Below are 13,047 nucleotides of genomic sequence, written 5' to 3' on the forward strand. Positions count from 1 at the left end.
GTGGGGGGGGTTCTCCTGAAGTCCACGATCATCTCCACTGTTTTGAGCGTGTTTAGCTCCAGGTTGTTAAGACTGCACCAGCCAGCCAGCTGCTAAACCTCGCTTCTATATGCAGACTTGTCTCCGTCCCAGATGAGGCCGATGACTGTAGTGTCTGCAAACTTCAGGAGTTTGATAGAGGGGTCAGTAGAGGTGCAGTCATTGGTGTAGAGGGATAAGAGCAGTGGGGAGAGCACACACCCCTGAGGGGCGCCAGTGCTGATAGAGCGGCTGTTTGACATGAATTTCCCCAGTCTCACTAGCTGTTGCCTGTTTGTCAGAAAGTTGGTGATCCACTGACAGATAGAGGTAGGAACAGAGAGCTGGGTTCGTTTGGTCTGGAGGAGTGCTGGGATGATTGTATTGAAAGCCGAACTGAAGTCCACAAACAGGATCCTCATGTAAGTCCCTGCAATTTGTCAAAATTTTGTAGGATATAATGCAGTCCCATGTTGACTGCATCATCCACAGACCTGTTTGCTCTGTTAGCAAACAGCAGGGGGTCCAGTAAGGTTCCCGTGATGTCCTTCAGATAAGCCAACACCAGTCTCTCAAACAACTTCATGACTACAGATGTTAGTGCAACAGGTCTGTAATCATTGGCCATGTACACACTGCAAGTTTCAGGAGTGACACACCACATTTAAATGCTGGAGTGAGTCCCGTAAATCATTGTTCCATGTATGAAACACTTGATGCCTGACAATACACGCACTTTGACGTGCTTCTCGTGACATCATAATTAACAACTAGTTGCTCAGTTCAGTCCCGTACACTGCATTGAATTTCTGTAAATGCGGTTGTCACTACCTGCATTTTTCGGGAGTTAATGCGGTTGTCGAATGCGGTTGTCACTCCCGAATTTTAGTCAATTATGTGTGTACAGAATGTGATTAAGGAGTAAAAGGTAAGCTGACAACCAAATGTAGCTGCAGTGTGGATGTGACCATTAAGTCCTGTGATTTGGGGTTTCTTTGGGATGGGGATGATGGTGGAGCGTTTGAAGCAGGCAGGGACTTCACACAACACCAGTAATCTGCTGAAGATCTGTGAAAAGATGGAGGCCAGCTAGTCAGCACAGATTTTCAGACAGGCTGGAGAAACACAATCTGGACCTGGTGCTTTCCTTCTCTTCTGTTTCCTGAAGACCTGACGCACATCATCTTCACTGATCTGAAGTGCAGGAGGGGGGGCGAGGGGGGTTGCTGGAGCTGTTGATGGCTGTGTAAAGAGATGGTCAGAGTGGGTGTGGGGTGTGAGACCGGGAGCTTCACACCTGCAGTAAAACTCATTCAAGTCTTCAGCAAGTTGTTGATTTGCCTCAATGCTAGGGGATGGTGTCTTGTAGTTTGTGATGTCTTTCAGGCCTTTCCACATTGAAGCAGGGTCGTTTGCTGCAGCTGTTTAGAGTAGCTCTTCTTAGCCACTCTGATCTCCTTTGTCAGTGTGCTCCTGGCCTGATTGTACAAGATTCTGTCCCCACTCCTGTAGGCATCCTCTTTGGCCTGTTGGAGATGTCTGAGTTTTGCTGTGAACCATGGCTTATCATTGTTGTATGTTAAATAAGTCCTGGTAGGAATGCATATTGGCCGTCACTGTCAGGAAAGCTGTCTGAGTCATAATCCGACAGAAAAGTGATCGAGATGGCGCCGGTGATGATGGTGGCCTCTGTGCCGTGCTCAGCAGTTGTTTTTGTTAGTTTGTCCTGTCTTTAGTTATATCCCTGCAATCAGTTTCACCAGAGACGAATTGCTGGACATTCGGCACAACACATCACCCGATATATTACCGGTTTTCGACTATTCTGATGTTTTGCTGGACATAGTAGTTGGCGGAGCAGCTGCGCTGATCAAGCGCTTCAGGACGCGCAGACGGGGAAGTGAGCTGGCGCCCTCGTGAAGCACAGGCAGCGCGGATTTCGAACGTCGTTGCCTAGCATCCATCTGGCGAACCTCCACTCTCTACCCAACAAGACCTTAATCTGCCGGGCTTTCAGCTTTTCAGAGCGGACCGCGATGCAGAATCAACGAGGAAATCGTGCGGCGGCGGGACATGCTTTTACATCAACGAAAGGTGGTGTACAGATGTAATCGTGTTAAAGAAGATGTGCTGTTCAGATCTAAAAACGCTTTTCATTAACTGTAAGCCTTTCTACTCGCCGTGGGAGTCTTGCTCGTTCATTCTCGTGTGTTTACATTCCTCCGCAAGCGCAGGTGAGCTCAGCTTTACAGAAACTCACTGATCAGATCACAGAGACAGAACAACAACACCCGGACTCTGTTTTAAGCTCAAAACAGTGGAGATGATCGTGGACTTCAGCAGAAACCCCCCTGCTCTCTCCCCACTCACCATCATGGACAGCACAGTGACTGCAGAGTCATTCAGGTTCCTGGGCACCACAATCTCTCAGGACCTAAAGTGGGACACTCACATTGACTCCATTGTGAAATCTGAATTATTTATAAGCCTTTTGAATTACAGGGACACTGAAAATGTCCTCATAAATCACCTTCTCGTTGTAATACCTATGTCATACCCATGTTATACAAATTTGTGTCCTCATAAACCACATAAACATGCACACACACACACACACACACACACACACACACTTTCTGAACTGCTCAGCTAATTGTAAGGAGAGGTGCTGCTGTCTCCAGACATTATGAGAGTAAATCAGAGCACTATAAAGATGAGGTATTTCTGAACCAAATAAGCTCCAACAAGCTTCACATTCAACTGATGCAATGCAGTGCAATGCGATGGAGAGGAGCTCTTTCTCTGACATGTTCACGTCAAAATGGTCATCAACCAGGAAAGTAAAGACATCAAGCTTCTCTTCAGATTTTTTAAACAATCTCTCAAAAGAAAAAAAATCAAACTTTTGTGTTATCTCCGAAAGAACAAAAACACTTTTCTACCTCAGTATTTTTGTCTCGTTTTCCAATACAAATATGTCCATGATGACACATTTACTTGAGATGCAAAATGACATAAGCAGTCTTGATTTCTGTGAAACTGATCAAAATAAAGTGAGTTTATTCTTAAAACAAGAATAAATATCTGCCAGTGAGGTGGAAATGGAAACAAACAAATTTTTCTGACCCAACTGGCATATATTTGTGACCCTGGACCACAACACCAGTCTTAAGTCGCTTGGGTATATTTTTAGCAATAGTATTTTAAACTTTAAATATTTGATGCAAAGATGAAAGAGATCCGCATTAGTCCAAATACAGCTCAAAAGGCTTATTCCATTTATTGCTCAGAGGTTTTGTGACCTTTGAGCAATAAATGGAATAAGCCTTTTGAGCTGTATTTGGACGAATGCGGATCTCTTTCATCTTTACATCTTTGTATTTTTTGGATCTACGCACCTTATGTTTTTTGCCTACTGGATTTTTGGACGAGTGTTTGGCGCTACGACCTTTTTTGTGGATTAAACTTTAAATATTTAAAATATTAAAATTTATAAATATTTGTTGAAATTTTAAAAATACATAAATATTTGTAATGTTTGAATATTTGTTAAATTTAAATATTGAATTATTATTGTTTGTTTGTTTGTTTATGTTTAAATATTTAAAATTGACATTTTAAAGTATAAATATAATATTTACATTTGTAATGCTTAATTATTTTTTACAATTTTAATGTTTCAATGTTTGTTTAAATATTCAAAGTATGTTAACATTTGAATGTTTAATTATTTAAATATTTGAAATATTTACATATATTTAATGTATAAATATTTAAAATATTTTAACATTTTTAATGAATACATATTTGAAATATTGAAATAGTTTTAATTATTGGTTTAAATATTTCAATATTTTTAATGCTTACTTTTTTTTGAAAGACAAAAATACTGAGGAAGAAAGTCACTTTTTTCAGTGTACAGCATGTTCAGTGTTGCTAGGATAGGGTTGATAAGTGGCTGTTATGGTGGTTTTTAGCATGTCGCTACAGTATGTGGTTGCTGAAGTGTTTTGCATTGACTAGTTGATCAGTTCTGCCACTAGTCATTAGTCAACATGTTCGACTGCCTGTGTTGACTGTCATGGATGGCATGACTTCACTTGTGCTTGTTCTATACAAGTGAACAGTTTAATTAACATGACCACAGTTGACCTGAAAGACAAAAACAATTGTATATTAACACAATTAATGCCAATTCATTCTATAGCGCCCTTTAGCCCTGATTACATTCACACTGTACTGTAGCACGATCTCTCCAACTTTACCACTTAATTATACGAATGTAAAATCCGTCTAGAAATAATGCGGGGTTTGTGAGCGGATCCTCCTGCAGTTCAACAGTCGTGATACTACAGCAGAGAGAGAGACAGAGAGGATTCCCGCTTTAATAAGGGTTGTTAGCACTGCAGGGAATTTCTGAATGAGACAGAGATACAGACAGATAGAGCAGCACCACTCGTGTCTCCAGGGAAACCCAGACCTTTATAACATGATCAGAGTGAGAGAATTCTGGGTAGGCGGCAGAGCAACAAAACTGCTTTAAAAGCAGACTGCCAAATCACACAAACACAACTACACATACGCCTCATCAGCGAACTCTGATTGAAAATAAAACATAAGCACATATGGACACAGAATGAAGAATTCAACGCTCAAACCCAGAGAACATCGGTTTGAATACCTTCCTGTGATCAATGGTAGAACATGTGGTTAAAAACACCCAAGGTCATGAGTAAGATAAAGTTTCTAGTAAAATAAAATAAAATAAAAACAAGTAATTAATCAGGAAGAAATAGTCCGCAAATCTGCTTATGGTTGTTGTGTACCATTCTATAAAGGCAAAAATATATTTACAAATTAACAAAAAAGTACAACTGGAGCACTTATGAGTGAAGCGACATCTGAGATCATCTGGGTTCATCTGGAGTTTATGTACAAGTCTAAATTCTTGTGATCTGCCCTGAAACTAATCAAGTATCACATAGACTAGAGGCTCTGAAAGTGAGCGGGACGTGATGTTTTTGCACCATTTATGACAATGCAAGCTGGCAGAGAGATATGCATCATGCTTTGATTTTTCATATGCTTCATCACACAGTCCATCAACACAGCGCTGGATGAATTGCTTGTCATTAACACACAATAAACTCACCAGATCCTCATGCTACGTTACCAACTGAAGTGTGTTTTTCTCAGTGCAGAAGATGCAGGCTGACATGAATGAAGCAGAGCAAACAAAAGCACCTGATTTCTGTGAATAACAGCTCTGGCTCTGCGAGAGAGCAGCACATATACACATTAGCCAAGACCCGGCTGCGCTCTGAGACCAAACAGCACAAAGCAAACTTAATCAAAAGCTGAAATCTGCAGGGGATTGTCCTGCCTTTTCACCACTGTTTACATGACTTCAGTGTCAGCCGGTTTGACAGAGCATCGATAGCGGCGTGTGAAAAATGTACACGCGGCCTGCCTGTTCTACCTTCAGGATGGGTGTACTGATCGCCATATCTTACCGAAAAAGTGGCTTTGGGTTCCTCATATGCTGTCAAACGCAAACTCTGCGGAGTTAAAGTGTTTGTCTGTGATTGCATAAACAAGAAATACTGCATAAACAAAACACTGACAAATCTATAACAATTGACCATTTAAGTGTAAATAATGATCTTTGTGGTAAGATGGCATCAACGCATGCCTGAGAAAACAGGATTTCATAACCATTTCTCTGACTATATAATAAAGACAGAGCTTTTCTGAACTGCGTTTCATGCCGTCTCCACAATTGATTTGTGCGACTCAGCTTGTCATCGTCTTTGCGGAGGAACACGTCTTTAAAACACATCTGAGGTAGGATAAAGCATGAGACATACTTTATTCCCTGACAGGATGACAGCTGCTGTAACTCATCTCATGCAAATGTCCTGACCTGACATGAATACGTGAGAAAAAAATAAAACGTTATTAAAAGCTACAGTCAAAAACAATAAGATTGATACATTCAACAAATGGCATCAAACAGCCTTCACATCAAGTCAGAAATGCATTCGGGTTGTTTTACAAAACGTTCTCTCTTTAATGTGTACATAATGACTTTTACTGTGTCATCACAAGCATTTTTCTAAACAATATCAAAAATGCTTTTTTGTTTTTAAATGTGTTTTTCTCTAACTTCTGTTGCTGTGTGTTATTTTAGTATCACTGAAATGGTGTTTTAGTTTATTAATGTTTATTTAGTTTATGTATTAATATTTTGAATCAGTTTTAATTTTATGTTCCATTTTTATTTCAATTTTAGTTAACGTATTATTTTGCTGCGAATGTTTGCTATTTTTTATTTTTAAATGTCTATATAGTTTTTTATTTTAGTACATCACGTTAAACTACATTAAGAAATGTTGCAACTAACAAATATTTTTTTTATATTTTATTTCAGGTAATGTTTATTTTATTTGAAGTAACAAACATTTTTCAGTTTTAGTTAACTATAATAACTGCTGTATTAAACATACTAAACACACACGTATAAAGATATTTTCTGTATTAGAGTTAACAATAAATAAATGTGTATTTATAAATTACTATTAACATTGAATTAATCTAGATTAAAAAATACAGTAAATAGCTGTTGTTTATCTTTAGTTTGTGATAGCTAATGCATTAATTGTTAACGAACTGCACCAATTAATTTATTAATTTAGATTGACATGTTAAATACAATATGCTTGGTCTTGTACAATATTTAAAATCTTCCAGGCTGATCTTTTTGAACATGAAAGGCACCAGTTTTAATAACCCATTTGTAATTTGTAGATGGCAATTCATCAAAAGCATCAAAACTTGCTGCCAGCTCTCTCAAGATGAGACAACCATGAATCTCCACACATTACTGACATGCAGGAAGCTACAGAATCATGTTTATACAGCAAACACACACATCAGCAGATGTGTTGAATCTATAGCTTTTCTGTAGCAGAGAGAGTTTGACAGGTTTGTTTTCCATCCCTGGTCCAAACTATATGGAGTTACATCAATACCTCACATCTGTTCTGCTCACGAAAAAGCTCATCAGCGGCTGTCTGTCTTCTCTTCTGTCTGAAAACACAACAACACACCAGCCTCTCGGTGTCCTTACATTTCTGTCCACGTCCCTGAAGAGAACGAGTCCTTCAATAACCATTATGCAACAGAAGCGTTTATGTGCCGAGAGTAACTATATACGATGTCCAGCCGAATCAGACAAACAGGCTGAACGCTCGGACAGCTGCTCAGACTGATGAATATTCATCACACACGCGACAGAGAACAAGTCAAAGTCAAACAGGAGAGGCACAAAACTGCTCTCTTGTAAAATCTGTTCCAACAATTTTCAACCAATGCATTTCCATGATTACTAGAAAAGTTTATATCCATTACAGACTTTTCCAGGCCTCTAGAACACATGCAAAAGGCCAAAACATCCCTATTAATATGGTATAATGTAAATCAGTGGTTAAAGAATCAGTGGTTCAAATTCATTTTTTCCACTTTACCACAGCAGTACAAACCCAATCTGTGTTTGGACTGAATATTTGGACCAGCTGGCTCCACAGAATCACGACCTGTAAGTATGATAAATAATAGATGTTTATATTTTCTATCAAGTGTTCAAAATACAGAACTATGGCGATGGCGTATCATTTCTGACATGCGTTGTAGGCGGTAGACCATTCACAGCAGACTGGGCCTTCTGACCAATCAGGGCAGAGAAGGCTCTCGGAAAGGAGGGGTTTAGAGAGACTGAATCTTAGAACTGCTTTAAACAAATCGTTTGAGAATCATTTTGACCCAGAGAGGATTTTCTTTTTTTTTTTTAATTGCTAGTTAATGTTTTTGCGTAGGGCTGGGTTTTGACACAAATTTCACAATTCGATTCGATTCTCATTCACAAGCTTGCGATTCGATTCGATTACCAATTCAATTCGATTCGATTCAATATTGATTATTTTGGATATATATCAGGTACAGTAACAGTACATGCCAAATTTTCTTAAGGAAAAAAAATCTCTCAACTAATGCTGTAAAATATACATGAGAGTCAGTTGGTACTACATTATAATATTGAAGGTTAAAATTGACTGATATGTGCTCGTCTTTGCGCGGCTGAAACACTGATTAAGCGATTACATGAGACAGGATACGTATTTTAAAGTTGTACTCTTTCTTTTAACTTACCTTCGGATGTTTAGTCATGTTTATTTTGTGCTGAAACTGGTATTAATGTGGAGGAGATGATCAGTTCACGTGCGTCTCGCGCTACAGCGATCTGTTGAACTGAGGCGCTACAGCGATCTGTCACTCCACATTAAACAATGCCAAAACGGCATTTATTGTTTGAATGCTGCAATACAATGGGCATAAATTTAAATCTGAGACTTTGTTTCAAGTACCAACGCACAATGCTTATTGCGATTTATTGGATGGGAGGTGTGTTTCAATGTTCCATCCATTAACGGAAAACAGACTAGACTAATCGATACTTTGGATTTAAGAATCAATATCGTTTCATAAAAATGAGAATCGATTAAAATCGAGATATCGATATTTTTTACCCAGCCCTATTTTTGCGTTAGGCCAAAATTTACTGACTTTGTTCATACAGGGTATAATAAAAAATGTGGATAATTTGTGTTATTTAGAATTTTTTTTACCATCTTCTTACACTTTTAATGTTGAAAAAATGACCCGCCTACAAACAAATTGCTTGTAAATCTCTCATTTGTTATATTTTTACAAAATACTGGTTTCAGTCTTATCAACTTGCTTTCTTTCAATTAGAACAACTTTTTTTGTATTTCTTTTTGGAAATAGCTTATTGTAGGACTTTTAATTGAACACTGCCAAAATTATCCACAAATAAGGCCTATGACCAATCACATGCAGAAATAAATACACAAGCTGTGCTAACTGAAAGAAAAGAAGTTGACAAAAAGATCAAATCCAGGAATTGGTGATAAAGTATAATGGGAGATTTACAAGCACTTTTTAAAAGCCGGTCATTTTGGACCTGGAATGCTTGATTAAATAAAGCAGTTTCAGCACATCACATGAGCTAACTCTCTTAAAAAAATAAAATAAAATCATCAAAAAGAGCTGTCAGCGAGCGACACGTTATTGTGCTGAATGACACACAGCAGGTGTTGTTTTTGGAGAGAAACAAAACTTATTTGTCATTGGCATGGGATACATTTCCCACTAAACAGCTATTAATTAAGCTTCATCAGCGTTAAGATCATCTTTTGTAGATCTCTATCTCACACACATACACAATCTCACGGGCAAGACAGCAGGAGGATTTGATGTGTTGCTCTGCCCCGTATCCATCATCTCTGTTTTGACTGAGTAAAGAGAGATAAAAGCCTTTAGATTTGATGATAAAGTCAGTTTGCAGCACCAGACATGTGCTGCTTCACCCAACATGTGGATGTACATCAGTGAATCCCCGGAAGACTTTGCTTTAAATAAAACCTCACACTGGATATTTATACAGCGTGACAGATGCTTTAAGATCTTCTGAAGAACTGTGATCTCACATCGTGCATGCTAGTCAGAAAACTTTGGAGAAAAGTTATATACAGCTTTTTAATTTTTGAATCAATTCTTTGAAGGACAGCTTGAATTGATTTAAGAAATGTTATACTAATAGCAAGTTGCTACTGAATTTTAAATCAAATATGTTATTAAAACACTGAAACTCAATGCTGTAGTACTTATGTGACATGGAAGCGGTTGGGGAACTTAAAACATATTGCTTCATTTTATATTTCCAGCAAAATCATGACAAATACCTCATGAATATTCAATATATCCCCTAGCACTGCTGTTTAGACATGTATGATCATATCATTACCTGCCAGGCAATCAGATCCTTTAGCTTTTCAATCTTCTCCTTGTCATTTGGATGTTCATGGATGTATTTCTCAGTGAAAAACGCCTGTAGATGATAAAACAACAACTATAAGTAAAAAACAAAACAAAACAAAAACACATACAACCCTCTAAATATACACTACCAAGATTGTTTTGAATAAATCAGTATTTTTATTCAGCAAGGATGCACTAAATTGATCAAAAGGGACAGTAAAGACTTTTATAATGCTATAATTTCAATTTCAAATCACAACTGCATTCAAAGCAAAACTGTTTTCAACACTGATACTAAGAAATGTTTCTTGAGCATCAAATCAGCATATTAGAATTAGAATCATGTGACACTGAAGACTGCAGTAATGATGCTGAAAATTTAGCTTTCATCACAGGAATAAATTACTTTTTAAAATATATTCAAATAGAAAGCAGTTATTTTAAATTGCAAATATATTTCACCATTTTACTGTATTTTTGATCACATAAATGCAGCCTTGATGAGCATGAGAAACTTCTTTCATAATATAAAATGGTTTAAATTGTTTATACAATCAACTTCTGTTGCTTCACTGTGTTTAATCTTTGTGCCGGAATAATCTCATACCTTCTCATAATTAGTGAAGCCGCCCATGACAGCTGGGTCCACGATGCCGTTGAGGAGCATAGAAAGGGGGTTGATGGGAAGGCTGGGGTCGTTTAAGTGGCGCTGGACCATGTTGTTGATTTTCTCATTGGTCAGTTGCATTGTCTCCATAGCATTTTCCAACGGACTGATTTCCTCCTGCATACAGAAGCAAAAACATATTTATATAACAAAGGATGATTTACAAAGAAATAAACAAGCAGAATAAATTTACACAAATTTACTAGCAAAGCAGCACATGATGACTCTTACTTAACCAGCTGTCTAACACGTTACTGTTACACAACAACCAAAGTTGCAATCCAACAAACAAACTCCACTAATGAGCAGCGAAACAACAATTTCAAGTCAAATTGCGTGTCATAGTCTATACTGAACCATTTACTGATGTACTAACGAATGGGTTAACGTGTTCTCTTCGAATATCTGGCTCCCGTAATGCATCTGTGACAGGATCTGAAATCAATGTGTCTATCTCGGGAAACTCGTGCCAGCGAGGCTAATGAGAACGAAAGCACACGTGAAGCGTCAGAGAAAACAATCTGAGACGGTGAGAAGGAGAGCTAAAAAGAGACTGTGCAAATTAGAACGGATAAACACCAGGGCATGCAGTCTGGGTATCACATGATGCTAGAGCCACTCTACAGTCAAATATCTGCATGCAGCGTGCCAGCACACGTAACCACGACTCCCTCGGTGCAGGACGGATTCAGGACGACATGACCAGAATAGCATGATCGACAGATGAGAGAGAGACAGGTCACATCTGCTATAATGGAGTGTGGTGAGAGTGAGACAGGTCTATTTTCATTTTGGGGTTTAAAAGACACTTAATATTCAGCAATATTATTGATTTGACTGAACTGATGCTATTGGATGAGAACAAAACTTGAACTAATGACATCTCTCTTCCGTAGAGTCCATTATAGCTGAATCAAACTCTTAGGGTCACCATACTTCCTCTTTTTCCTGCCTGGGATTTCCAAACAGCCTAAAATGTCCAGGTTTTGGCTTTGTCCAGGCTAGACTCTGGAATGCACTCCCTTCCCATATCAGGGAATGTGTATATCTAAAAACATACTTTTTTAGGTTAGCTTTTACTTGATTGTTTTAACCGTTTTTGCTTTGAATGTTTTGTATTTTTATTCCACACGCGCACACGCACACACACATGCACACAGTACACAATCGAGAAGGCGGGATCTACTGAGAACGGTCAAAGCAATGCAAATATACATATGCATAAAATATGTGGGCAACGCTAAAACTTGGACATTTAGGCAATTTAGAAATCCCAGCTAGGACATGTCCAGGAAAAAGAGGACGTATGGTCACCCACTGAACAACATCAAAATTGAATCAACATTGAACTAACTTCAGCTGAATAATGATGCTATTGTCTTCTGTAGAGCTGTTTATTTATGTGAACTGAATTCAGTAATTGATTAATTTTGCAACAATAATACGTGTTCACTCTAGAGAGAGTGCAAGAAAGACAGCACAGATTTACTGCAACAGATCACATCTTGAGACAAGCTGCTTAAAAATATCTACTTAAAATACAAAATGCATTAAAAACGCAACATTGAGTGCTGAACTCTTGTCAAGCAACTCCCGTCACGCAGTGCAAAAACTTCAAAACAAAACAAAAAAAGCTTTTCATGTTGATCAGCAAGTCTTTGGCAATTCAATCAAATAACACCAAAGACTGTCTTTGTCTTCTTGAAAAAATATTTGAGAACTTAGGAATTTTTCAAGAACTGCACTTAGGAACTTTCTTACGTACAGTACTTCTCAATATTTATTTTTGCTTTTTTCTTTAGAAGAATTTAGTGAATATGGTGCTACAGTATTGAACTTTTGGAGCTTCTTCACCCTTTAATAAATGCCCATGGTTCATTAGAATATGGTGAGTAAAACAGGTTAGGTCTACTTTAGACTGCAGAAGAGGGTGAGACGGGTCAAATCTACTGTATCAGAGTTCAGTCAAGGTGAAGTGAGACCGGTAAAGGCTGCTCATTTTCCTTCAATGCATTAAGAATCGCTGATATAATGAACCACTGCGGATGCTAAAGCTGTTGTACTCACCGCTGAGACGGACACCACTTCAAACCAGCGCAGGATGCCCGGCAGCTTATAGGCGGTTACGAAAGTCGTCCTTTCAATCCACATGTTCTTTTGGAAGAATGGAAAAAATTGAGCAAAACATTAAGTGAACAGAATGAAAGCTTTTAGCAAAGGGGCACATTTCAGGTAAAGAGTGGCCGCAATTTAAGCCTGCATTTACTGAATTTTAATGGTTGTTTACCAATAGCAGATGTAAGTGGAAGCCGTGGAGGTGGGACAGACTTTATATTTTAGTATAATGGTGCTGTGTTCTCAGGTTTGACGTCTTGCTGTAATAACTCAGCGTGAAGCTATCTTAAAAGGTTTTTAGACAAACGGCCATTTGAAAAACAGTTCTGAGTTCTTCTAAATGAGGAACT

The 13,047-nt window shown here is 38.2% G+C and overlaps 1 protein-coding gene across 1 annotated transcript in view; it reads right to left on the reverse strand.

The window, feature by feature from the left end:
• The window catches only part of LOC107666886 (dedicator of cytokinesis protein 1-like), a 262,036-nt gene that overhangs the window by 14,268 nt on the left and 234,721 nt on the right, over positions 1-13,047 (reverse strand). Inside the window, exons 41-43 of the mRNA XM_016458403.1 lie at positions 12,650-12,736; positions 10,523-10,699; positions 9,902-9,985 (exon numbers count right to left, since the gene is read on the reverse strand). Coding sequence (XP_016313889.1) covers positions 9,902-9,985; positions 10,523-10,699; positions 12,650-12,736 — 348 coding nt within the window. The remainder of the gene's footprint in view (positions 1-9,901; positions 9,986-10,522; positions 10,700-12,649; positions 12,737-13,047) is intronic.

This window comes from Sinocyclocheilus anshuiensis, unplaced genomic scaffold (genome assembly GCF_001515605.1).
Source record: "Sinocyclocheilus anshuiensis isolate Anshui unplaced genomic scaffold, SAMN03320099.WGS_v1.1 scaffold1500, whole genome shotgun sequence".
Taxonomy (NCBI): Eukaryota; Metazoa; Chordata; class Actinopteri; order Cypriniformes; family Cyprinidae; genus Sinocyclocheilus; species Sinocyclocheilus anshuiensis.